The following is a 27424-nucleotide window of genomic DNA, read 5'->3' on the forward strand; positions in this document are numbered from 1 at the left end:
ACTGTCCTCTTTTTGAGAACCTCTGCCTGCAATTCCTGACTCCCCAACATGGGTTAACTATCAAATCATAATACAATCTACACTAGGGTTGTCTCTAAAACAACATTAATTAATCAATTATTTACTTATTATTCATTTGGATTGCTATGTAAACGACAAATTCTTTAAAACTTTTTGAAACTAATTCAGATTCTGTAAGGATAGCAAATTTTATTGGCTATTAGATGGACGAAAAAAATGAAATCTTAATTTTATTAGTCAGTTTGGATGATTAAGATTGTAAGATATTCCATCAAGCTCTTAAGAGATGAGCCGGACTTCATGATACTAGATCCTAAATCACTGGAAAAAAAGGATTTTGTTCCAAAAAATGTGAGTATCACATTGTACCCTAACCCATATTATTTGACACCCCTTGTTAGTAGACAAAACAAATACATGGTGCTGTGTATGAATTACAAACAGTTGCGCCGCATGCTCTCAATCTTATCCATTATTGACATCTCCTCTCTTCCCCCATTAGTTGCTTTTGTCAGTGACGACCAAACATCCAGACCAGGGCTATTGGCTCTAGTGCCTCACTGTTAGCGGAAGCTACTAGCTGCAACTCTGACACTGAAGTGAGAGCAGGCATAGGGAGTAGGAGGATGAGGAGGAGGGTGTACATGAGGAGGATGCTGGTGTGAGGCAGGGCGGGGCGGCTGTGTTTCAGAGCCAGAGGCAGAAAGCTGCTCACGCATATCAGCGAGGACCACAGAAAGCGTCACGAGAGAGGGACCGCAGGGATTTCTGTGCCATTCCCCGGCATCACATGAGAGGAGGAGGGCCGGGGGTGGCCTCAGCGATGTCTTGATGGAGTATGGGCCAGGTTTTAGGATTCTCCCACTGCCGTAAGTGTGCTCTCCCTTTCTCATTTCCTGCTACTCATCGCCGTAGCTCAGCATCCTTCTGTTGCTAACGGTATCTTTCGGCCCTCCACTTCATTCTGCATCTTCATCTCGCTCCCTTGCTCGCCTATAAACATACTGTAGATAGAAACTATGCTGGAGAAACGTTTGCTGATGTCTTAAACTTGAGTTGTAGTTTGAATTGGACAGTAGTAATCCAGTAGTGATTTGAAAAAAATACATGCATTGATTTTCTTATTTTTTGCCCCCTGAAAATCCATGAAAGACTGCAATGTGAGTTCATTTTACGTTATTTCCTTATATTTACAATTATTCATTGAGCGTTATAAGATCAAGTACAATTTACAATACTAATCTACATTTATTTTAGGGGTGTGTAATTGTTTATGGACATTCGAGTGTACACGATAGTTTACAAACTGATACTTATTAGGCAATTGATGGCAAATAATACACCGCAGTTATAAGTGCAATCACTAAAAAGGGGCTAATAATTGTTGACTTTGAGCTATGCTATAATTTAATCCAGACATATGTAATAGACATGTATAATAGTATTGTAATTGTGAACAATCATAGAGAAACATATATTAATAAAAAGTAATAGTTTACGTTATGGAACATAATGAATCAGTTTTGCATAAATCTTATTTATTTTATTATTTATAATTTATTATCGTTTAGTTCTTTTTACATTTTATAATCAATTTTAGCTTTTTTCTGGTGAAGTAAAAACGATACATAAAATAAAACAACAGTACATTAAAAGTAACGCTACAAATAAGCAAATTCAATAACTGTTTGGCAAGTCAGACAATTTTGTATGTATTTTGTTTTGTTTTTCTCATTTTACTAAGAAAAAAACTATTCAAAATATAGTAAAATAAGAAAAAGAATACCAAAATTGAACCTTATTTAACATAAATGATGATTTGCAGTATGAAGCTTGTAGTCTACACCTCCCTAAAATATATAGATTTAAATAATATGTATTAACACGAAGGTTAGTATGATTCTTTATCCAGATTTTAGAGCTCTAAGGTGTCTTAAAATCCATTTTTTGGGATTGGTAACTGATTACTATCGCCTTAAATACAAAATAAATGAAAGAATGCCTAGACCATAACAAAGGTTTTAAGCTTTCAGTTATTACTATTCCTTTTCACTGCACCAATTGGTTGACAGCATAACAGCATTGCATGTTGAAGAATTGATGTAACACTAACTGCTAAGCTTCCAGTTTTCGAAGCAAATAATACAAAAATACTGCTCTCGTTGTCTTGCAGAGGAATATGGCTCAGTGGTCTCCACTCCAGATTCAACGCCCCCGTGCACTGAGGGTATGAAAGCTACACGCTCACACTTATGACTCACTTGAATTGTGCTTTCTCTTTTTAACTCCAATGGTGCACCTCTGACATCCCGCTCTCGCTCTTCAAAATACCTTCAATGAAAAGCTACAAGTGTTTGCTTTCACGACCTTAAAAGATGCTTTCAGCTCTCTTTTCACACATCAAATAAAAGGCACTCCTGAGGGGTTTTGGTCAACAAATAGGGAGACCATGAGATGCTGAATTGACATTTGTGAAAAGATATCTAGCAAAAATTGTTTTTTTTTTGTTGGTTTTGGTTGTTGCCAAATGACACAAAAAAAATTATATACTATCGCATGAACCTCTAGGGGGAAAGAATTACATATACAAAAAACTAAAATGAATTATATTGCTTTTTTTGCTGCTGCTTTATGTTATTGAACTTATTTTCTTTGCACTATTTTTACGATGCACTATTTTTTCATTGCATTGTCGTTATAACTTGGGCCAGTTTTTTTAAGAACTACGTTGTAATTATTTCCCCCCCTATTTTTCCTGATAGTCTTTTTTTCTCTAACTCAGTCTTTTTTCACTTGTTCCACCCTGGAGTGCCGTGCCTAATCTCATTACATACAATGTTTCACAAAATTGATATCAATGACAAAAAATACAATCATATTATATTCTCTCAAAATTACTCAGTTAAATGCAAAGCATCTTGTGGCGAATGATGCACCACGTGACTACTCTATTTTAGGATAACTCCTCAAATTTAACATCATTATAATATTAATGAAATACAGTATTTTTCATTTCCTTAATAAAATTAAAGAATTGCAATAACGAAATAAATTCTTAAATGATATTTTGACTTTAAGGATTTGAAAAAAAAAAATCAAAATGGAACGTGCATAACGTATCCCTTGTCTGGGCAACAAAAGGCATGCAATAAACGGTAGTATGCATTTCTAAAAATAAAACAAAAGCCTTTTGATAAAGTAAAGCAAATATTATCACATTAATGCAGTTTAAGTTCAAGTTATGTGCAAAAGTCAAACAAGTCAGTGCATTGGTAAAACAGCAGCATTCTTTACTATCTCTCTTTTGATACTTGAAGCAGCCATCCTCGGGCCTATGCCCAAGTGTCATTCAAAATACATAACGACAAAAATCAGAAATGACATAATAAAAACAGACACATTGTAGTAAAAAGTGCTCGTGATCGTATTGTGGCCCTACCGTTTAATGTTACTTCTGTGTTGAAATTAATAGTGCGGCATTAAATTACGACGCTGCTTCTTTAAAAGGGGCGGAGCTTGCACGCTCTTTGGCTCCAACAGGAAAGCCCAAAGAGAAGAAAACAAGCGAAGGAGCTCATTTCTTTCTCGTCTGTGTAATAGTTATTCTACACATTTTTACAGCATTGGAAAATGTAAAGGGGTACCACGGCGGCGCAGTGGTTAGCGCATGTGCGGCACAGTTCTGAGGTCATGAGATCAAAACATCCTGTGTGGAATTTGCATGTCCTCTCTGTGCTTGCGTGGGCTTCCTCCGGGCACACCGGTTTCCTCCCACATTCCAAAATCATGCATGCCAGGGATATTGGGCAATCCAAATTGTCCCAAATTGTCCCTAGGTGTGAATGAGCGAGTAAGTTGTCTGTCTCTGTGTGCCCTGCAACTGGCTGTCCCCTGCCCACTGCCCGAAGATCGCTGGGATGGGCTCCAGCACCCCCCGCGACCCTACTGAGGATAAGCAGTGCAGATAATGGATGGATGGATGGATGGAAAATGTTAATTTGTGTCGTCCTACGAAAACCATATAAAAATAAAAACAAATTTCCCTCCTCCATTCATCCATCTGCTGCTTATTCTCTACTAGGGTTGCGGGGGTGCTAGGCCCCATCCCAGATGTCTTTGGCCAGCGAACACCCTGAACTGGTTGATTTCACCCCTACATTTATTTCCAGTTAGTAAGATTTCTGCCAGGGAGCCACTCTGCAGCGCTGGAGAGCCGCATGTGGCTCCTGAGCCGTGTATTGCCGACCCCGGTTGTAGGGGTTAGGATCTGGCGCTCTACCCGTCGCGATCTGCGTTCGATTCCCGTTGCATTCAAACCAATGTTGGGCGATTGTTAACAACCATCTATGTGCCTAGCTTCCTGGTGGCTAGGATTTGGTGCTTTAACAGTTGCTATCTGATTCGATCCACCCAATTTTAAGGCTCACGTTTTCTGGCCAATTTGACGTTTTTGGGTGTGCCTTAAAGTCCGGACAATATGGTAAAGATTGACATGTATCTAGTATGTTGGATAAAGAAAACAACCCCTATTTGCTCCAGCTGGTAATGAGGAGTCCGAGCTGCAAACAGCGAGGGACTGGTCCGAGGATGAGGACGTGGGATACGACGATGACGACACACTGGCCTCCTCGCCTTCTGTATGGGGCACGCCGCGTCAAAACTCCCTGGAGCTGACCTTCTCCTACATCGCCATTGCCGAACCCGAGTCCGTGGGAGCTTCGCGCACCCATCGAGAAAGACGCAGGAGCTGTCCAAGGGGAAGTCGCACCTCCCTCGTGCGTACAGACACCCTGGAGACGCTGTTGGACTCCCCCGATCCGGACTGGGACCCGCAGAGCTTCCCAAATCGAGTAGATGAAGAAGGAGGAATGGGAGAAGCAAGGACCACCAGCCCGAGAAGTAGGGGGAGACCAAATGAGACTGTAACAATACAACCGGCGCCCCAAACTGTTGATATGGAGACTCAAGAGGGCCATGCGGAGGTCGTAAATGAAGAGGGCAGCTTGACCCAGGCTTTATATCAACCACCGATACTTCCAGGTACTATCAAATCCACAGAATCAAGACAAGCAATAGTATGTAGCATCCGTGTGTTGTAAAAGAAACATGGGAAGTTAGTAGCATAGTTTCATTTGGGCAAAAGTAGAGTTTTACCTTTATCTTTTGTCATCTTGATGCTGTTTTAAGGTGCATGCAATTGAGCGCTCCGTTTTGATAAAAGTAATGCTTTGCCACCACCGTGAGGCATCCTGATGAACCATTTTGGAGTGAGCTTGGTAGCTTTATTCATTTCGGAGCTCTTTGAGGTGAAATATTTTCGGGGTGCTTTTGGAAGATTTGAAATACACCTTGAATGAGAAAATAAAATGATGCAGATGTGCTAAGTTTATTTTTGGGTTGTTAATCGAGTTAGAAATCGTATTTCATAATAAAAAAATCTGTTAGACATACATTTTTAAAGACAATGTAAAATAACTCGACCAGATTTTTTTCAGTATGTTGATGTTCTGAATATTCCATTTTTTTAATCTTATTAATGCCAATAATCAAAATTTCATATTCAATCGTAATCCCGAGCTTGTAGATATTCTCAGGAATGCAAAATAAAAATAATAAAAACTATAATAATAATAATAATGACTATAATAATAATTCACATTTTGCTCATTGAACTGTATGACTTTTTTATAAAAGAAGATTTGCTTTCAATTGAAAATATCCTTTAATGGAAGATTTTAAATTACCAACATTTAGTATCTTAAAATACTAACTTTTAAAAATCTCATTTCTCAATTATAAGAAAAAATATTTTTAAAAAGAGCCAAATATGGCAGAATATTCTGCTCATTTTGAATATCTCTAAACTTACTTTCCAACATAGAATATTTTTCATTTTCGAAAATAAAAATGTTGAATGAAAAATGTCATATGGTGCAATAAGAAAAATAATATTCTTTGTAGTAGTAGTAATATTAGCATTGTTTGCAGTTTAGTGATTACTATGTTGGCATTGATTTTAAAACATGTGGTTTTATGTTATTTTAAGTAATATTTCTTATTTTACTGGAGAAATACATATAAAATGCAACAAAATAAGTAAAATAATATATCAAATTAGCAAGATTATCTTCTGATGAGAAAAGATTTAGGTTTCTTTATTTTTTTTTGTTGCATATTTTCGGCTCACAATCACCTGATGCGTATTCTATACATATGAAGCCAGTTTGGGTATGGTAATTCATCCACCAGGTTAATGCAAGGAAGCAATGATCATGTAGTGATCTAACATGATGCATTGCGTGATGTCATCCTTTTTTCCCAGCAACAGAGGCAACCTCACCAAATCCCGAGTTTGAGTCTCCTGGGATTTTAGAGGAACCCCCGCATCCCACTGAGCTTAAGTCTTTGTCTCAGGATGGTCAGGATGCTTCGCAAACTCAGGAAAAGCTGCTGAACAAGTTGTTTTGCTCAGCCAGAGGTAAGAACCTAAGCCCAAGCCCAACCGGAATTTAAAATGTCAATCATTACGTGTGGGTCAGGCTGGCCTTCTCTCTCCTTTTGTTATTATCCACCAGTGTTTGTTGTCCTTAATCTCTCTGCCTCTCTCTCTCTCTCTCTCTCTCTCTCTCTCTCTCTCTCTCTCTCTCTCTCTCTCTCATGAAGTACCACAATAGATTTTTCAAATTGATGGACGGCCTTAAAATTTTCTTTTCAACTCTAATCAATGAGGGAGAATTGTCGGTTAATGAAATATCTGCAGATACAGAAATGAGTAAACGGTTATACAGTCTTTATCTAGCTTGAATTTGGTTACAAATGACAGGCTTTAATTTGTTATCCTAAATCTCCTCTCCTCCTCTCTAGTCTTCACAAATAAAATATGAAATTTCGAGTTTGTTTCGGGCTTGGTCCAGCGAATCAAGTAATTGGTCAGGCTCGAGCTAATGGGCCTGGGTCGGCTAGGGCTGAGATTTATAGGCCTGATCTTACCTTTGCACTCACCCCTCCATTCTTCACGCAGCGCCACCGTGTGGCTACACATACCAGCTAGCATTTCCTAAACGTGCCTCAGTCTTTCACAGGAGATGAATGGAACAGATCAATTTTCACATTGATCCTTTGTACTCACCCTTGAAATGTCCTACCTCTTCAAATCGTCTCCATGGAAACTGTTTTTCCAAAATTCAGGAATGAGTGGTTTGTGAAGAATGCATTTTTGTCATCATATCAAGATGGGACTTTTTTTAGCCAATGAGGCACGTTTGGCTTTATAATATTCACCTTTGTGTTGGCTTGTGTTGTTCTTTGAGAGAGAACGACTCTCTTCCTGGTCAGTGGCACTTTAAGTGGAACGTCGATCAAAACGCTCAGATTATTTTAAGTGTGTGTATGTGTCTGAGTTGGGGGGTTGCGGTCAACCTTGGCAGTTTTGACGAATGTGCAGGAAAGCCGCTGACAGAATTTAAGGTCCCTCCAATAAATAGCACACATTAATCCGTTAAAGTTTTATGTTTCTGCTTCTTGGGTCTGCTATTGCACATAATAATAGATTTATATTACATAACAGAATTGACTACGGGCAGCACGGCGGCGCAGTGGTTAGCGCGTGTGCGGCACAGTTCTAAGGTCTTGGGAACCTCCTGTGTGGGTTCAGCTACCGGACTTACTGTGCAGAGTTTGTATGTTCTCCCCGTGCTTGCGTGGGTTTCCTCCGGGCACTCCGGTTTCCTCCCACATTCCAAAGACATGCATTTCAGGTGGATTGGCCGGTCCAAATTGTCCCTAGGTGTGAATGAGCGAGCGAGTTGTCTGTCCCTGTGTGCCCTGCGATTGGCTGGCAACCAGTTCAGGGTGTCCCCTGCCCACTGCCCGATGATTGCTGGGATGGGCTCCAGCACCCCCGCGACCCTACTGAGGATAAGCGGTGCAGCAAATGAGATGAGATGAGATGACAATTGACTACACTAACTATTAACTACAACGCCAAGACTGCTCTATGGTCAGCTTCAGTTGAATAAATTATTATTTCTTAAAATGTATCCCATTCAGTTAAGGCTCAAAATATTTAGCTTTGGTCTTTGTAGAGGATCGCTAACCAGTGTTTATCCATCCATCCATTATCTGCACCGCTGCAAACTCCGCACAGGAAGGCTGGCAGCTGAATTTTAACCCATGACCTCAGAACTGTACCAGGAACACGCTAACCAACCAGTGATTAAATCGGATAACTGTTGTTTGCAGTTAATCCTCAAAAGTTAAACTTAATAAAAATAATGAGAAACACGACAAATATTGAGTATTAAATTGTTTTAAAGACATGTTACGCCAGGAGCTAGCAGTAACATAAGGCAGGTCATAAAATGATTGCAATTACAGTAGATTGGTAAATTTTAATAAATATTTTACTACTCTAAAATGTAAGAAACCATCATGAAGAATAAGTTCATTTTAAGTATGGGTACAATGTTTTCTTGTTTTACTTTCTTTTACTTGGTTTCAGATTGAGCACTTTTTGGTTTTTAGGGACAGGGTTCATACGGGTGCTAGAAATCCTTGAAAATGTTTTAATCCTAATGTTATGTTTTCAATGATGGATAAGTCCTTGAATTCTGGTTGAAGTGCTTGTAAATTATTGAAAATGTTGCCGTGTTTCTCAACAAGTCTGCTAAAAAAATTATGTTGACACTGCTCCCTGGTAGCTTCTCTATTGCATTTCTTCTTCCCCCATGATTAACCGTAGCAAGCATTAGTTTGTAAGGCATTGTCCTATCAAGCATTGTCGCCCCCTACAGGTAGAACTCAAAAGTATAGGTGCATGTTACACCGAACAGGACACTATCAAATGTGTAATTGTTCAAGGATTCCTTATCAAATATGAACACTTTTAACGGGCCATGCAAAAAAATAAAATAAAGGGACAGTGTGTAATACTTCGTGCCTCCTAGTGGTACAAAAAATGTAGAAAATTGGCTTTGAAAGTCCTTGGAAAGGGCTTAAATTTGGCCACGGAGAAGGTGTACGAACCCTGTAGGAAAATAACTGTCGTTAGTTATTTTCTTTGACACACTTTAAACTATTATTTTATATTACTTTTGTATTATTATCTATTTCATTCATTTATTTTGAATGATTTTTAAAAAATCTGAATTCCTTTTTTTTTTATTATATTTTTCAAATGTTTCGGGGCATTAAATCTGCTATCAATAAACAGCAGCTTGCACACCCAAAGGGAGCTTTTATCGTCGCCGGCGACTTTAATTGGGCATGTTTAAGGACTGTACTTCCCAAATGCATTTAATACGTTGACTGAGCAATTAGGGAAAAAACACTGGACCATGTGTACAGTAAGATCAAACATCTAGTTGGATCCACCCAATCTCTGTCTGTCCCTCACCCCCTGATACACCCCCCCACCGGAGGAAAACAAAGCCTATACAACAAGGACAGTACAAACATCTTCTTTGTTCCTTTATCTCTTTGTTTTCCTTATATCCTCACTGTAAAATGTGGACTGGAGTGCCATGTCCAATTTCGTTGTCACAATATATCCCATGTTGTAACAATGACAATAAAGGTATATTCTATTCTATTCTATTCTATTCTATTCTATTCTATTCTATTCTATTCTATTCTATTCTATTCTATTCTATTCTATTCTCTTCTATTCTATTCTATTCTATTAAGCTGCAATTATTGAAAAAGAAAAACTGTGGACTGTAATGCTAAAATAAGCACTCAAATTGAGCAAATGTATCTGCTTATAGCGCAAGGAAGTTTTATTCTGAAAATAATTTGTGATTTTACTGTATTCTTTCCCCATTAATTTTAAGACTTGATATGTTTATAAATAAGTAGACGCTCAAAATCCGGAGAAAAGACATGAATAAATATCAATCTTGCAAGGAGAACAGGAAAGCACTGTAAAAAACACGAATTTCTGCTCTAAAAGCTCTCCCCTCAACCCTTTCTTTTTATTCAAACACGCCAGCATACCAAAGCAGATCCACCCTAAAGGGTGTGGAAATTGAAGAACAACAACATAATCGGCTGATCTAATGGTTTATAATAGTCAAAATAAAGAAGAACAGTGAGGTATAATAGTCAAAATAACAAAGCTGGCTCACTACGAAATCTCCTTTACAAGTGTCCAATGTTAAAAACAGTTACTAGCTTACAACTTGGTACATCCATAAAATCACATTTACTAATTGTATTTTTCTCCTCATTCTGTTAGAACTAAGTACAAAAACGTTTCTCGTGCCTACACTACCAGATGGCTCTGCGATTGGGCCTTCGAGTTCAACCAAAACAAAGCGCCAGACAAATTGTGACTGAAGTCTGTTAAGTTAAAAAGAAAATCCTTCCATCTCCAATGTGGGAGGTGCAAGCAGGATAGATTATTTTGGGCTGTCTGGGCTGGAAGCCGCTGAGCAAGCGGTGCCTGTCCAAAAACAGCACACGGGGGTCGAGGGGAGCACGGCGGGACAGCGCGGGGAGCCAGGCGAAACGGCAGCCAAAATGGCCAGCAAAGGTGAGCGAAACTGCCTTAAAAATTGGGTAAAAATAATGAGAAAAGGGTTCTGCATACCATAATGGATGTTTGCTAGGAATGTGCTCCCCGCAATAGCAGGTTGCCTCATTCTTTTATCATGGTGGACTGCCAGGATTGAAGGAGATTTGATGTCTTAGATATCAAGTGCGTGCAGGAATTTAATCACTCTGACTCAGAAGGTTTTTTTGAAATCATATTATTTTTCAGTCGTAGTCTTTGATTAATAAAACTAGCTAATATAAAATGGACCATGAGCTGTGTTTTTTTTTCTCAAGTGGGATTGATGTTTGTTAGAACAGTTGTGTACTCAAAGCAGACATAAATTGTGCGCATGAAATTCACAATTTTAGAAAATAATGCCTTGTCCTTCTCCTCACTAGTTCATTAAGCATTTTTATATTTTAGATTGGGATTTCTGTAGCAGATTCTTCATATATTTGTAAATGTTCAAGCTCTATTGAAGACATTTTTGTCAATTTTCTGTATTTTCTATTGTTCTTTAGAATTAAAAGTAATTTTTTGGGGAAATTTTGGATAAAATATGATTTATCATAGAAATAAGGGCAAATTGATGACTTGTGTAGCTTTCCATTTATCTTTTTAAGACATCCTGATGACCCCAAGCTTCGACTTGATTTTTTAAGCATTAAAAAATAACCATAATGAAATGCTTTGATAATAACGTTGCACAAATAGAGATTTTGCTCAATAGCCTACATTTTGAATCATATTAACAAAACAGAGAACTGTTACTTTTACCATTTAAACAATGGGAGTGCATTTTGTCCCCAAGAGCAGTTGTCATTTTATATGATTTATAGCACTCCACTGATGTGTCATTGTGATTTTCTAGGGTTAGAGATTTTTTAGGAAATATGTTTTTTAACTGGCATGAGAAATCATTGTTTTCAAAATTAAATACAAAATTAGCCTTAAGTTTATATATAAAAATCCCTTGGTGCCTCGTAGAAGATAGATATTTTTGTATTTGCAACCTTATCTTGCTTGAAACTTTAAAAACTCTGAGAATAACTAGTTGTAAACTCGGCCAACTTAATTTTTTATGCAACTTTATAGTGGTGGTAAACTATTTTTGTCAAATCGTATGGCTTGCGAGACGTGAAGACAAGTCAAGCCACTGTTTCTCATTTCAGCTCGAAGAAAATAGAAAATATACTTAAATCCGACTCAAGCTCTGTATTTGTGTCGCCACTACGCTTTGGTAATGATTATACTTGCCGTTCCAAGATGGCTGATCAATATTATCGACGTTTTTGGATCATTCTGACAGTTGTGTGGAACTTAACCCTGTTTGAATTGTCGTGTCTTGAGGCAACGCCGTATCAATTGCATGCAATATTTCACAGTTTCCATGAAGTGTAAAAACCAAAGTGTTTTGGAACATTAGTGCTCGAAAAACCTCTTAAAATGTGATCATATAATTTATCTGCTCACCTTGCCAGCCATGCTCATAGTTTACGGTTACTTGTGGCTTTAGTCATTTACCAGCAGCTAGTATTGGTAGCTTTTATGAACATATTATACGTTTAATAAAAGCGGGGCCCCGCAAAAAAAAAAAAACATGTTCCTTTGGCTGATAAGTGAGTTCATTTAAACTAATTTACTGCCAATGAAGACATTTTGATATGAACCCATACACCAACATTGACAAATGTATGTGTTAATGCCAGTGAATGAGGTTTATCGTCTGACTATAGAATGTATCTTTTTTCTTTTTTCTTGATTTACTATTATTTTTATGAATTTATTTATTATAGCTGTTGAATTGTAGAGGCTTTAAGAATTGAGGAATAATTGTGTAGAAAATGAGCAAAAATAATACATTAAATAATTAATTTATCTGACTGCCTACCCAAACTAATTAAATCGGAAAATTTATTTAGTATATTAAAAATCATCAATTCAAAAAGCTTCTTGAAGGCTATCATTTTTGTCAAATGATTTTTCTGCAATATTTGAATGAAATGCTACTATTTTCACTGTATGTGGCAAAAAGCCATATTACTTACCAAGTGTGGTTACATCAACATCCAAAACTTTTCTTTTGAAGGTTTTTGGTTATCGGGACTTATATAATAAATAACATGATTCAGAATACACTGACTTTTTATTTCATTAGGGCAAATCACTCTGGATTCAATTAAATTTGTGGCTGACTTCTGAAATTAAGCCCTTAAAGAAAATATCCGTGCTTCCAATCTTAAGACAACTTAATGCTGCACCGCTCTTTTTGAAAAGTGGGGCGCATAATTGAATTACTAATGTATTGTGATTGTTTTTTAAAAAAATATACATTTAAAAAAATAAAAGCACACCGAAATATTCAAACACTTTAGAAACTTTTCCTCACTACATTTGAAATACACTATATTGGCTGGATATTGATGAATAAAGAATACAGACGATACCCTACTTACGTAGGTTGAATTTGTTCGTAAGTTGCTTCAGTGCCATATTTTGTATGTTTAAGGTTTATATAAGTATGTTTAAGGCTTGTAGAAATAACCTGTATTGTTTTGTAATAAAAGAAAAAACATCACATGAAATAATATGTTCGATAAAGATAAATAAACTTACTTTTGGAAGATGAGCTTCAAAAGCAAATTCCTCCTCTGTGGTAAAAAGTGGCTGAAAAAAATCGATCCAACCATTTTCTCAACAGCATCAAGCTTCCATATTCCATTTTCATTTAAAATATAACGGCTCACCACTTCTTTACACTTTACATGAACCATATTGTTTGGATGCACGAGATATATTGTCAAAGTTCTTAGTGCGCTGGAGATACAGTATAGTGTGTTTGCACACAAACTAGGAAGAGGAAGCTGGATTTCTTCTTCAAGGTGGATGCTGGGTGAGCTTTCACAGAGCAACGCAGCGGAAAGAAGCACTACAGTACTGTCCTGTACTCCGAAAATGGTGCACAATACAAAATATATATTACAACAATGTCCGGATATTTTTCCACATCGCGAAAAAATGTTCGTATCTACCGTTTTTCGTGAGTCGAATTGTCGTAAGTCGGGAACGTCTGTAATAGATTATTTAATATGTTCCAGTTTTATGGACATGAAACGCATTACCATTTGGTAACTTGATATGTGATTTTTTTCCTTTCACACTTTATCCAATTTATTGCGATACAGTGGCGGAAAACGAATGAAGTGACGAAATCACACATTGATTTTTCTAATTTTATTAGAGTGTGACCGCATGGTTTCCAAGGGCAGCTGTTGCTGTGGGTGACGGAAGCAGGGGGAAACCTAGCGGGTGTAGAAAAATGCTTCTGACGCCTGGCAGCAGGTGCCGTGGAAGGCCGCATTTCAATTCCCCTCCACCGCTTGCTTTGCTCTCTCAACTGGGGGCTAAATTTAGCAGTGGCTGGATCTGTATGGGTCCTCTTTGCCACGCTGGCGTCTCATGTTGGAGGATAGAAAGCACTTTTCTTTCTCAGGTCAAACCCCCCTCAACCCAATCCCGGTCTGCCCCGCTCTGTTACTTTAATATTGGAATTTCTTGATCTTTGGTAATGCACATAGAATAGAATAGAATAGAAGAGAAGAGAAGAGAAGAGAAGAGACTAGACAATTCCCGCGGCAATTGTAAGAGTTGTGATTGATCTGGAAGATGATACGGAAATAAAACATAAAGTTATTAACTGGGAAAGCTGTATTTGTAAATTTTTACTTGGTTCTGTGGGGGGACTCCGGCCCCCCACACACCCCCGGTACTGGAAAGTTAATTTGAGATGGTCTCATTCAAAATGAATGGGAAATTCTGGGTTTTTAAATTGTCAGTTACGTCGTCATGGTAACGGATATGGGTAATCCAGATGATAGTACACTACTCCCGGTCGAGCTGGAATTTTTGATGTATAATTTGTCATGGTACTCTAAAAAACCTTGAAGGAGAAGCAAATTAAAGTTTTATTCAGCGGGATTTTAAGTAAACACTAGACAATTCCCGCGGCAATTGTAAGAGTTGTGATTGATCTGGAAGATGATCCCGGTATGTATATATAACCCCGGTTGTTAACATTATGAGTTAGCATAAAGTTTTTAGCTCAGAGAGATGTTTCTGTCATTTTTTACTTGGTTCTGTGGGGGGACTCCGCCCCCTCAAACCCCCCCGGTGCTGGCAAGTTCATTTGAGATGGGCCCACAACCGTTAGCAACAAGGATATGCCTTGTGGAGGTGTAAAAAACACATTCATGGTAAAATCTTAGTAATAACACTGTTATTACACTTTAAAAACTTTTAAAATATACATGTTCAAATAGAATGGGCTGTTCAATTTGAATTGGCCCATCCGGAATGAATCGAGCCCATTCAATTTGCTGAGTCGTTAGCATGTTAGCATTAGAATAATTTTTCAGCATGAAGAAGTTAACATTTAGCCATTAGCATCACTTTTTAGCATGTATCCGTTAGCATAACTCATCAACATGAGGCCATTAGCATAATTTGTAAATATGAAGTCGTTACAATATTGCCATTACAAAACTTTTAAGCATGAAGAAGTTAGCATTCAGCCGTTAGCATCACTTTTTAGCATGTATCCATTAGCAAAACTCATCAACATGAGGTCATTAGTATTTTTTTAAATATAAAGTCGTTAAAATATTGCCATTACCAAAATTCTTTTGCATGAGGAAGTTAGCATTTAGCCGTTGGCATCACTTTTTAGCATATAACCATTAGCATAACTCATTAACATGAGGCTATTAGTATAATTTGTAAATATGACGTCATTAAAATATTGCCATTTCAGAATTTTTTTAGCATTCAGAATTTAGCATTTAGCCGTTAGCATCACTTTTTAGCATGTATCCATTAGCATAACTCGTCAACATAAGCCCGTTAGCATAATTTGTAAATATGAAGTCGTAACAATATTGCCATTACCAAAATTTTTTAGCATGAAAAAGTTAGCATTTAGCTGATAGCATCCCTTTTTAGCATGTATCCCTTAGCAAAATTCATTAACATGAATCCATTAGAATAATTTGTAAATATGAAGTTGTTACAATACAGCCTTTCCCAAAATTTTGGGGCATGAAGAAGTTAGCATTGCCCACAGTGTTTACAGCTAGCTTGCACTAATACTTGGGCTGGCTGTGCCAGCCCAACCCATTGCGGACAGTGTTTACAGCTAGCTTGCGCTAGTACTTGGGCTGGCGCACCCATTGCCGACAGTGTTACAGCTAGCTTGCGCAAATACTTGGGCTGGCTGTGCCAGCCCAACTAATCACCAACAGTGTTTACAGCTAGCTTGCGCTAAAACTTTGTTAGTGGCGCACATAGCTGTTAGCATCCTTTCGCTAGCATCCACTCTTTGGAATTCACCATTTACCCATGGTTAAAGGTAATGTGGGTCGGGCCCCCTCAAGCCACCCTGGACAGTCCCTGCTCAGTCCCTACTACCCTCTGGAAAAGCCCTCGTTTCCATGACTACCAATAGAAATGTATTCCGGATGGGAGATTCTCAAAACCCATTATTCCGGATGGGGACTTTTTTGGGGACTCGTATCGCTTGTCCATATTGTCGCAAGAGAGTCCTTATCGGGCCGGAATTTTTGGTATAGGGATCGTTGGGCTACTGCAAAAGCTCATGAGAGCGCAGAGCATGTGTCCTGTCACAGTAAATTATGGGAGGCGCTATGATATAAATTGGCCAATCAGCGTGAATCTTGGTCGTTCGAAACGTTCTTCTGCAAGCATTTATAGTTGTTTTTTGTTTTAATCTTTTAAAAACCAAGAATAATTGAAGCGCAAAGTAACAAGGGGTCTCTTACCCTTCCCTTTATCACTAATTTTCTTGGGACCAATTATCATCGGCTAAAGAGGCGATAATATGCAATTAATCACAATCAATTCTCAACACGCATTGTCGGCCTGATGATCTTCCTTGTAACGATGCTACACATGTAGTCAAGATGGCCGCTCATCTCCAGTATTGTGCACGTTACTTCAAAAAAGTCATTAGTTATAGTCGCTCACTACTCTTACAAAAAGTAACAGATTTAGTAACTGAATTACTCTATAGTAAAAGTAGTAACCAGGAAACTCAACCCATTACTTTGAAAATAAGTTGTATGTCAAGGAATTAGAAATTTTCCGAGCAAAAAGAAACCTCACGGTAAGGTCTTTGACCAGAGTTTACTCGAAGATATGGAAATTATTTTTAGAGAACGTTTTTCTTTTCAGCCTGAAAAAGCTGGCTGGCTCTTTTTGGTCCCGATCAGCTTTTTAGGTTGTTTTTGTTGCTTTAATCCATACATTACCAATTATCAAGTAACAGCATATAATCAGACTGACTCAGGAAGAGGACAACAAATAAAAATAAACACAAAAATAGGAGAAAAAAGAAAGAAAAGAAAACATTCAATACCAAAAGGATGAAGAAAAATAATATATTTTACAAATGTATACAAACACATTAACACTGAAACACAGGAAATATAATTAAAATATTTATGAATCTGCAAAAAAAAAAATTACAAAAGTTTTAAGCTTTTAATGCTCAAAAGATTTAAACTCAACAACACAAAATCCCCCCAAAATGTATATCAAACAATCATAAGAGAAAAAAGGTATCCCGGAGGGAAACAACTGTTGATTGGTGGGAAGCAGGCTACCTTCAATTATTTCTAAGAGCTGGCTCATAGAGACGTTTTGTTCGCGAATGGCATGAGTCGGGGTGCTTAAATTTTTCGTAAATCAGCCCTCATTTGCCTTTTCTTTCGGTGCATTGGTAAATACTATACTGTAATTGTAATACCTATCTAACTATACGTTAGTCGATACTTTGGATGATTACATCATCCGAAAAGATGTGACGTAAGAACCTCGGGGGTGTGCAGGGACTGTCATGAAACGGACCGGGAAGCAGGAAGTCGGAACTCATATGCGGAGACGATCTGTCACTTTAATTAGGAAATAAACGTTGTCCAACACACAAACGGACCAAAAACAAAACAAAACACGTTTAAAGGCAATCAAAATTACAAACTAGGCATTACTCAGATCAATGAACAGGTCTTCAACAAGGTAAAGCAATGGTCTGGCAACGGGCAGTCCCAAAAGGAGCGTTTAAGTACTCCACAAGCAATCAGTTCAATGCGTCTCAGCCGGTGTCAAGGGGCGGGGCCAGCAGGGAGCCATGACAACCATGCAGGACATGACAGGGACACACCACCGTTGCCGTTCTGCAGCCAAAGTAACTCACCGTTTTGACCGTCAGTAACCGACAGCGCGTTAACACTCTGGAAAAAATAATAAGTTCGATTATCCTGTTACTGAAAAAATAATGCCCAAAACTGCTTATCTTACTCGGCCATGCGTTCGGCTTTGTTCGGACGTGTTTGCGTTTGTTCAAGTTACGATTTTTCATTAGAATACAGAAGATAAATGAGTCAAACTTTTTTAACAACACAGTTGTTCGTGCATTGAGGTACTTTACTCACAACTGAACTGGACTTAACGGCTGGCTCCCTCACGCCCTTGTATGTACTCAGTGATCTTCCAACTATCCATCCATTTTCTGCGCCGCTTGTCTTCAATAGGTATCTTTGGGCAGTAGGCAGGGGAAACCCTGAACTGCTTGGTGTTTACAATTAGTAGACACGTAAAAATTTAATGAATACCCCCCTCTTATCTATCAATTTTCACACCAATGAGGCATCTTCCTTTTTTTTACAATTTCAATTCCGTCCCCAACCATGTCTTCCAGTTATGGACCTGATCTACTGGAAGGATATGGAGCGAACCGGCTTGGTCCTGACGGGCCTGGTGGTGGGTCTCCTGTGCCTGTTCCAGCTCAGCATCGTCACTGTGCTCTCCACGGTGTCTCTCGCCGTTGTGTGTGTCACCATGTCGGTGCGCATCTACTACGGGATCCTGCATGGACTCAAGTGGGGCGACGGAGAACACCCTTTCAAGTAAGAACTGTTCTTTCTCTGTCCTTTGGAAGGCCCAGCCACAGTGCCATTTAAAAAGTATTTACTGCCTTCCTGATTTGTTTTTTTTTTTGCTTATTTATTACTTGCAAAGGTTTTGAATCATCAAACCAATTTTAATATCACACAGAGGAAACCCAAGGAAATACAAAATGCAGTTTTAAAATGTTGATTCCATTTGTTAAGGCACAAAAAAAATTCTGTACCTATCTTGCCCTATACGAAAATTGAATTGCCCCTGAACCTAAGCAGGTTGGGCCACCTTTGGTAGCAATAACAAAAATCAAACATTCACGATAATTTGTAATGAGTCTTTCACAACGCTGCGGAGGAATTTTGGCTCACTTTTATTTGTTTTAAATCTGCCATATTAGAGGGTTTTCTAGCATGAACTGCCAGGTTCATCACAATTAGATTTAATACCAGACTTTGACTTGGCCAATCCAGAACCTTAATTTTGTTATATTTTGAGGCATACATAGGTGTTCTTGCTGGTGTGTTTCGGTCTGTCCTGCTGCATGATCCAAGAGCACTTGAGTTTGAGAGCATAAACTGATGGCCGGACGTTCAGGATCATCTGGTAAACACAAAAATGTATTATTCTGTCAGCCCAGTTAAGGTCAGTGTTCATAACTCCACTATAAAAAAGACACTGACCAAAATGGCATCCATGGGAGAGTTACCAGGCAAAAACGACTGCTGTCACAAAAGAACACAAAGAGTCAACTCACATTTGCTAAAGAACATCTTGATTATCCTCAAGATTTTTGGAGAAACATTCAGTGGACTGATGAAACAAAAATTTCAAATTACTTTTTGGAAGTAATGGAGTCCCTTACCTCTGGCATAAAAATGGCACAGCATTTGACAAAAAAACATGATGCCAACAGTAAAGCATAATGGTGGCAGTGTGATGCTTTCCTGCCTCAAGATCAAGACAACTTGCTATGTTTGACAGAATAATCAATTCTAGATTTTGCCAGACGATTCCGGAGATGACAACCAGCCATCAGTTTGTGCCCTCAAACTCAAGTGCTCTTGTATCATCAGCAGGGCAGCGATCCGAAACACACCAGCAAGTTCGACTCTGAATAGCTCAAAAAAATCCAAAATGACGTTTCAGGAGTGGCCAAGTCAAAGTCCATATTTAAATCCAATTGAGGTGCTGGGGTGTGACCTTAAACGGGCAATACATGCTATAAAACCCTCCAATATAGCAGATTTGAAGCAATTTTGCAAAGAAAGTGAGCCAAAATTCCTCCACAGAGTTGCGAAAGACTCGTGAACGCTTGATTTTTGTTATTGCTACCAAATGTCAGCTAACTTGCTCAGGTTCAGGGGCAATTAATTTTAAACATGGGGCCAGAAAACTGATTTTTGTGTTTCCTTGGGTTGTTTGTCTCTGTGTGATATTAAAATTGGTTTGATGATCTGGAACCTTTGTGAGTGATAAATGTGCAACAATTCCAGAAATCAGGCACTGTATTTATTTTTCTAATCAGCTAATATGGGAAAAGAGAACAATTTTGTAATATTGTGTGTGTGTCAGGTCATACTTGGAAATGGACATCAGTTTAAGTGGAGAGCAGTCCGAGCTGTACACACAGAAAGTTATCGTCTCAACTCTGTCAGCTGTGGACGGTCTGAAAAGGCTCCTCTTTGTGGCCAACCTGTTTGAGTCCCTCAAGGTGAAAAAGGGTTTTTGAATTGGAAAATCTGCGCTTACTTCTTTGTCGATGTCTTAGACTTTTAGTAATAATAGATGAATCAGACTGGAAAGGTTTTGTAAGCCAAAACTGTCTTTATGAAGCTTTGTGTTTCAATCAGACACCTTCCTAAACTATGTCTATATTTACTTGACAAAGAGTTAAATCTCCAATTAGAGTTTTCTAGGCTTCAAACATATTTAAAACATCATTCAACACCCATATTTAAAAGCTTGGGTTATAAAACAAATTTATTGAGCTATTGCTTTCTGTAGGTATAAAAAGCAGGATTACAGCAAATGACTTTAGGTAATGTTAAGGAAAAAATGCTGTGCTCCTCTAAAAAATACTGCATACAGTATTCTTGTAATTGTTTCTGATGGTGGCTATTTGAGCAATGTATACCCTGGAACCAACCATTTGGAAGCTACATTTTTGCTACTGATTAGCACAAAGGGCTACCAGTTTGATATGCATTTCTTAATAACAATTTGTTGTTTACAATGTTACGTTTATGTTGTTACCAGACTGTAACTATTGGGAGTTAGGTTGAAATAGGCTTAAACAACCACTCAAACATCATACCAGTTGGAAGTCAAAATTCCTTGAAATTCACAATGACCCATCACTGATAAGCTATTTAGAACCACTCCACAGGCTACTCAGGTGTTCTAACGGAGGTACTTGGTGCCTGCAGGGACTACATTAGTGACCACGGCTCTGGGGCAAAATGTATATATATTTTTTGACAAATTTCCGAGACATTTTTTTAAAACAATGTTTTTTTCAAATTGACAAATTTAGTATAGAGTGACCCAATTTTTGGGTGTGATTAAGAACTAACATGGTGTAACAATGTACTCATTTATGTTGAGCACTGTGCATGGCTAGATTATTCGGTAAATTTTTCGGCTTTGGTGATACGATACAGCCATAAAAATGGGGCCTGCAAGAGCCAACGGTCTCCAAATGCAACTTTTACGACAGTGCAACTTATATGTGTGTGTTTTTTTACAAATACGGAGCATCTTATAACCCAAAATATGTGATTTTATGTAGTTTTCTCCATTGAAATTTACTTTAGAAACTAAATTAATCTAACACTATCTAGTGTTTTATTTTTCATTTTTTACAGAATTACACTCAATATACATTGGTGTCCCAAGAAATGCATACACACCAGAGGTAAGATTGGGCCTAAAGAATAAAGCCCGACCCGACCCGGCCCGCAGGTTTTACAGCCCTGCCTAGCTCTACAAACTAATTTGATTTGATGGACCAAGCTGAAGCAGACCTGAAATTGAAATTGTATGTTTTATTTGAGAGGGGAGGGTTTTTTTTGGCCGAATCTTTAATCCACCATGCGATACCATCAATCCCTGGTGCCGAGCATGACTCGCAATCCATAGCACAGGTTGTCTACAAAGAATAAGAAACAGAACAATGACGAGAATGGCATGAAGTCACAGATTCATGAAAGATGAAACTTTGGCACTCACGCAATAAATAACATGGGATTGCATACAACTAGATTTCGATAACATTTCACTGCCGTAACCATGCAGTGATGCTCATTCTTAAAGCGACAGCTACACCAAGCGGTAGTTACTTTCAATCAAACCACAGGAAGAATATTTTTTTGGGGAGCCAAACCATATATTTTGGGAAAATTTTCAGCTAAACTGCCAAACTCGCTCTCCAGACAAAATCAAAATTTTTGCCAAAGGTGGCCCAACTTGCAGTATTTTGCAAACGTTAATTAATTTTCCATGGGGTCACTTGAGGGTCTGCTTTGATCAAATTCATGAAATAAGAATAATGCCAGAGCCTGTGTCTCATATCAACAGACATACCACTTTTAACTTGTCTCCCTCCCATACTTAAGATCATTGAGGCTTGTTTCGACATTCATTTTTTTTCATAAATAGTGATTTCAAAACAAGGGGCAAGCAGAAGTCTTTTGTAAAAATGTCACAAAAACTGCAAACGAGGATATTGATATATTTATCATCGGTGCAGACAGCACTGGGCAGACAGAAGTGAACTGTATGCAAAGCTCCGCCTACTTCTACTGCCCACCCAATCAAATTGTGTTTCTGTCTGATAACAGTTGCTCTTTGTTTTTTTTTAATAAGTGTCTCAACAGTGAACTTAAGTTGTTTAATGAGCTATCATATAAAGGGGTTTCCTAGCCGCGTACAGCCAAAATGTGGGCTGTTGGTGTGACACCTTGACTGTAAACTGTAGTTGAGAGTATGCTCTTTATGTTCTGGGCCAAACCATGTTCCATCAGTGCTACTGTATCAATAAGTCTCCTAAATCTGACCTAGAACTAATTTTATCTGGGCTGTACAGATCAAATTTGTTGGTTTAAAATATCATCCGTGCCATATATACGTATAAAAAAGGACTCGGGAAGCTGCACCTTTGCTGTCATAAACATTTGGGACAATTTCATATTTTACCTATTTTTCATTTGTTTTATTGACGTTTATTATGTTTTGTGTATTGTTACCCATGCCAACATCTACTGCAGCCTGGTCATCCTAGAATAGGGATCACCATTTGTTTGGCCCTTTCATACGGTTTCTTATTTTCCTCATGTTGATGTTTTAAGTTTTTCATCGCCCGTATGTCGGTCTCAGATAAGGGGATAGTGTAATTGTGGCCTGCACAGTCCTTTGAGACATTTTGTGATTAAGGGCTCTACAAATAAATGGGACTTGACTTGACATGAAAAAAAGCCGTATATCGCTCTAAAGCTATAGGTTCCTGGCCCCTGCTATACTGTATACGTTATATATTATATTTTGGGGGCAATCTTGTCAGGTTTCTAAAACAATTGCCACAATCTTATTTAATACTAGACTCTTATTGGCTAAGAAAATGAAATCAATGGGAAGTATCAACTGATTTCTATTAAAACCCTTGATTTGTATTTTTTAGAAAATTACTACATTTGTCACAATAAATGTGCTACACACTAAGAGGTTACCCCTTGAGACTTAAATAAACAAACAGAAGACATGGATGATGTGTGAAAAAATAAAATAAAAACAAAAAAAGTAGGTTTTTGAAGTGTAGACGCACTCCCAGTACAAAGAGAAACAGACTCATTCATCTCCTAACACTTGCCTGCGACCATTTCAACTCCAGTTGTAAGTCGTGAATCTCCCTTTACCTATCTGCTGTCTTTTTATTGGCCACCCGAGCTATTAACAGCCTGTGTTTATACATAGAAACGGCGGGGCGACATTAGCATCCCCTTTTGCCGGTCTGTGAGCCATGCGAACCTCAACCTGAGGACCTTCCAGTGTCAACTTTGACCTGGCTGGAATGTTACATGACACGCTGTGACAGCAGGAGATCGTCGTGTCCTATATTGGGGGACGCTAACTTGGGAGTATAAAATGGAGAGGCGGACACCATTGATGCTGCTTCTCTTTTTTGGGAGGATGATCTCACTGCAACTTCTTTTAGATTTTAATAGAACAGGGGCTTGTAGTTTAAAGTCAGAATTATCAGTTACCAATGGAGCGTCTTGAAACTCCACTAGTCACATCTAAACAAGTGGAAACAAAATGGAGCAAACCCCTAAGTCAGGGGTGTCCAAATTTTTCAGAAAGTGGGCCAGATTTCGTAAGATTTCGTGAGGACCGACTATTCAGCCTGGCTTTTTTTGAACAGTCTTTAATAAATTCCCTCCCATGAAAGGTTTGCATTGCTTGGCGATCAGCGTCGCTACCTCATACCCCGCCTTTGTAACATTGTTATTTGACTTGCAGGGTCTCGTGAGAAAGCGCTGCTGTGCCATTAAAACAGCTTCCAGTTGCTTTACCTTTTCACAGCATTTGTTTCCAGTTAGCTTTTTTTGTAGTCAGCATGTTTTGTCTGGCAGTGCCTCTTGTTATTATATTCTTTGAAAACAGCCCAAGTTTCTTGGCAAATTAGGCAGACACAGTTGAATACTCCAATTTCCACTTGTCCTGAAAGCGGCGGGTCTCAACCTCAACTCTTTTATTTACAGTCGCCATGTCGGAAATGGGGTGGACTAAAATTCTTACAGAAAGCCAAGGGCAAGGTGGCCAAAGGGTTACTGCCATCATCTTGTTAAGTGGTGATACAGTATATCGATTTTTTGTGTACAAATTTATTTTGTACTGCGGTCAACATAACTGGCGGGCCACATTAATAATTTCATGTCATAGGCCGCTGACCAGTAATAAATCGATCACGTGCCGCAACTAGCCCCGGACATTGGACACGCCTGCCCTAAGTGAAATTTTCTAAATAAAATCCACACACAATCTTTCGGAGGGGCTGCATCAATTCTAGCCTCTTTAAAGTTACACATTAAGAGGACACAGTGTAATATTTGACCTCTAGATGTCAGTGTTTTGTGTAGTGCAACCGAAAAGGAGTGCTATAAAGCACAAGGAAGATCACAAAATACAATGACTCACAGTGACATTCTTCTTGAATTTTGCCCAGCCTTTCACAAGGTTTTGTGTTTTGGGGGGTACCCTTAGAGCAGTACTTCTCAATTATTTTCTGTCGTGCCACCTCTCGAAGAAGAAATCATCTCGCGCCCTCCCCAGTAGTCTGTCTCCTCATTCGGGTTAATTAATTTTTCATGGGGTCACTTGAGGGTCTGCTCCACTTTGTATCTACACGTCATACTTAATACTTATATTATACTCTGTGCTATATGCACATCATGGAGGTTAAATGCAAACAAAACACTGCCAATTAGAATGATAATATTCCCTAGTGTAGTCTAGGTGCAATTGCACTTTATTTTTTGGAAAATTACAAAAAAAGGTGCTCTGACGTCAAACTCGGTTTCGCTCCCGCCCCATGGGGACCCGCCCCACTATTTGAGAACCACTGCCTCAAAGGCGAGTTGGCGGACAATCATGCCAACTCCCTGGAAGTGAAGCGCATGTTATATAAAGTAAACACATATTTCTTGATCTATACTTTAAAAAAATCCTTGACTCTAAACTGTAATCGGGAGTATGCTGTCTTTGCAAATCTCTTTACAAACCTCAATGTTGCATACAATAATTGGATATTGTATATTTTTCCCCTTGTTGATGTATAGTTGCTGGTCCTGATGTACCTTATCACATACCTGGGAGATCTGTGCAACGGCCTGACTCTCTTGATCATAGGTATTTCATCACATCTGTCAATATTTCACGCGCTGTACTTTCCTTTCTTACTGTTTTGTTCACTCCCTCCGTTCAGGTGTGATCGCTCTCTTTTCTTTGCCACTTTTCTACAAACGGCGTCAGGTAAAACTGCAGTCTTGCACTTCTGCTCTCGTTTGCATATTTGTTGCATATTTTATGTTGGCATTGTGTTTTAGGCACAAGTGGACAGTTTCATCGCGAAGATCCAGGCCGTTGTTGACAATATCAAAGACTTGTGAGTATAACATCATCTTGGGGCACGGCAGCATTGATACGGTGTTCCCTTTCCATATTGCAGTTCCATTTTCATGTCCTCTGTGTACAGGAGATTTTTTTCCCAATTGATTAGCACATTTTTGCATAGATTGCATATGTTTAAAAGTATTTGCCTCCTAAACTTGAGCAAGTTGGGCCACCTTTGGCAGCATATCGGGCCAGATAGGTTCTGACTTTTTGTGCTTTAATAAATAGAATCAATATTTTAAAACTGCATTTTGTATTTTTTTGGATTGCCTCTGGGCGGCACGGCGGGTGAGTGGTTAGCGCGTCCACGGCACAGTTCTGAGGTCATGGGTTCAAATCCAGCTACCGGACTTCCTGTGCGGAGTTTGTATGTTCTCCCTGTGCTTGTGTGGGTTTCCTCGGGCACTCCGGTTTCCTCCCACATTCCAAAAACATGCATTTCAGGTGAATTGGCCAGTTCAAATTGTCCCTAGGTGTGAATGAGCGAGTGGGTTTTCTGTCTCTGTGTGTCCTGCGACTGGCTGGCAACCAGTTCATGGTGTGCCCTGCCCACTGCCCGAAAATAGCTGGGATGGGCTCCAGCACCCCCGCGACCCTACAGAGGATAAGCGGTGCAGCTGATGAGAGATGATATATATATATATATGACCCTCTGTAGGGTCGCGGGGGTGCTGGAGCCCATCCCAGCAATCATCGGGCAGTGGGCAGGGGACACCCTGAACTGGTTGCCAGCCAATCGCAGTATATATATATATATATATATATATATATATTGCACGATACAATCACTTTTTACTTTTTACTTCAGATGATATTTTGTCGCCATCATGTGTATAGTATTGGAAAACAAAAATGTGTTGTAAAAAGGCTTTTACCTTAACCCAGCATGTCGAGAAGTCCTGGTTTGTTGTTGATAGAAAGCATTTTCCTGGGGCTTTTGCAGCTTTTGTCCCTCCACAGTGTTTTGTTGACTTGATAGCTTTTAGAAAAACTCAAAGTTGTAAAAGATTTGCGTGTACGTAATATAGGTTTTTAAAACTTTTTACATATGTATACAACTTAGACTGCAACGTTGATGCACAGGCAGACACAAGCAAAAAAGTGGTATCAATCAGAATACAGAACACAATGCACAGTGAACATTTACAAAGTAACCAAACTGCGATACAGCGAGGGACTACTGTATATGATGCCTACTTTGTGGGAATTAATACTTGTATTAATAGAATGGGCTAACCGAAAGAATCCAAAACCACTTCCTTGTTTTTCCCTGTAGCCTAGTAAGGCTGGCCCACGGCGGATCCCTCCCGCCCGACCAGAACCTGGGTGCACCAAAACCGAAGGTCCAATAAAAACTGACGGATGACGCAAGATCCTGCGGGCAGTCACTCCGATGTCTTACCCAGCAAGCAGTCCCAGCTCCACTTGACCGAGCTGCCCAGTTTTTGAGGGTTTGGTGATTAGAAGCGTATCCAAAAGTGTCTGTGGGAAGCTGTCGTCCAAATAGGGCTTTTAGTGCCCTTTTGTGGAAATTTTATTTTTACTTGAACACACGATAAGGGTGCATGGTATATTTCATGGATGCATCCCAAATGTGTGAGTGTACTATCCCTGTGTGTAAGATAATCACTCCAAAAAAACAAACAAACAAATAAAGTAACTTATTTTGTCCTTTTCCAGACTTTTGCCGGTAATGTTTTCTTACATTGGCTTATCACATTGTGCATT

The 27424-nt window shown here is 38.8% G+C and overlaps 1 protein-coding gene across 2 annotated transcripts; it reads left to right on the top strand.

Moving 5' to 3' along the window:
- The first annotated feature begins 547 nt into the window (after nt 1–547).
- rtn2a (reticulon 2a) lies at nt 548–27377 on the top strand. Of its 2 annotated transcripts, none has more exons than XM_088346119.1 (10): nt 548–890; nt 2195–2248; nt 4561–5061; nt 6350–6499; nt 18327–18534; nt 20102–20240; nt 25363–25432; nt 25509–25555; nt 25630–25688; nt 26973–27377. In XM_088346119.1, exons 1-10 carry the CDS (start codon nt 860–862, stop codon nt 27046–27048), a joined length of 1335 nt encoding a protein of 444 aa, XP_088202245.1. In that variant the 5' UTR covers nt 548–859; the 3' UTR covers nt 27049–27377. The 2 variants fall into 2 exon arrangements, with proteins under 2 accessions (XP_088202245.1, XP_088202244.1); XM_088346118.1 differs by having other exon boundaries at nt 550–890; nt 6344–6499.
- The last annotated feature ends 47 nt before the right edge of the window (nt 27378–27424 follow it).

This window comes from Urocampus carinirostris, chromosome 10, assembly GCF_059441175.1.
Source record: "Urocampus carinirostris isolate Australia breed hairy pipefish chromosome 10, RoL_Ucar_1.0, whole genome shotgun sequence".
Lineage (NCBI taxonomy): Eukaryota > Metazoa > Chordata > Actinopteri > Syngnathiformes > Syngnathidae > Urocampus > Urocampus carinirostris.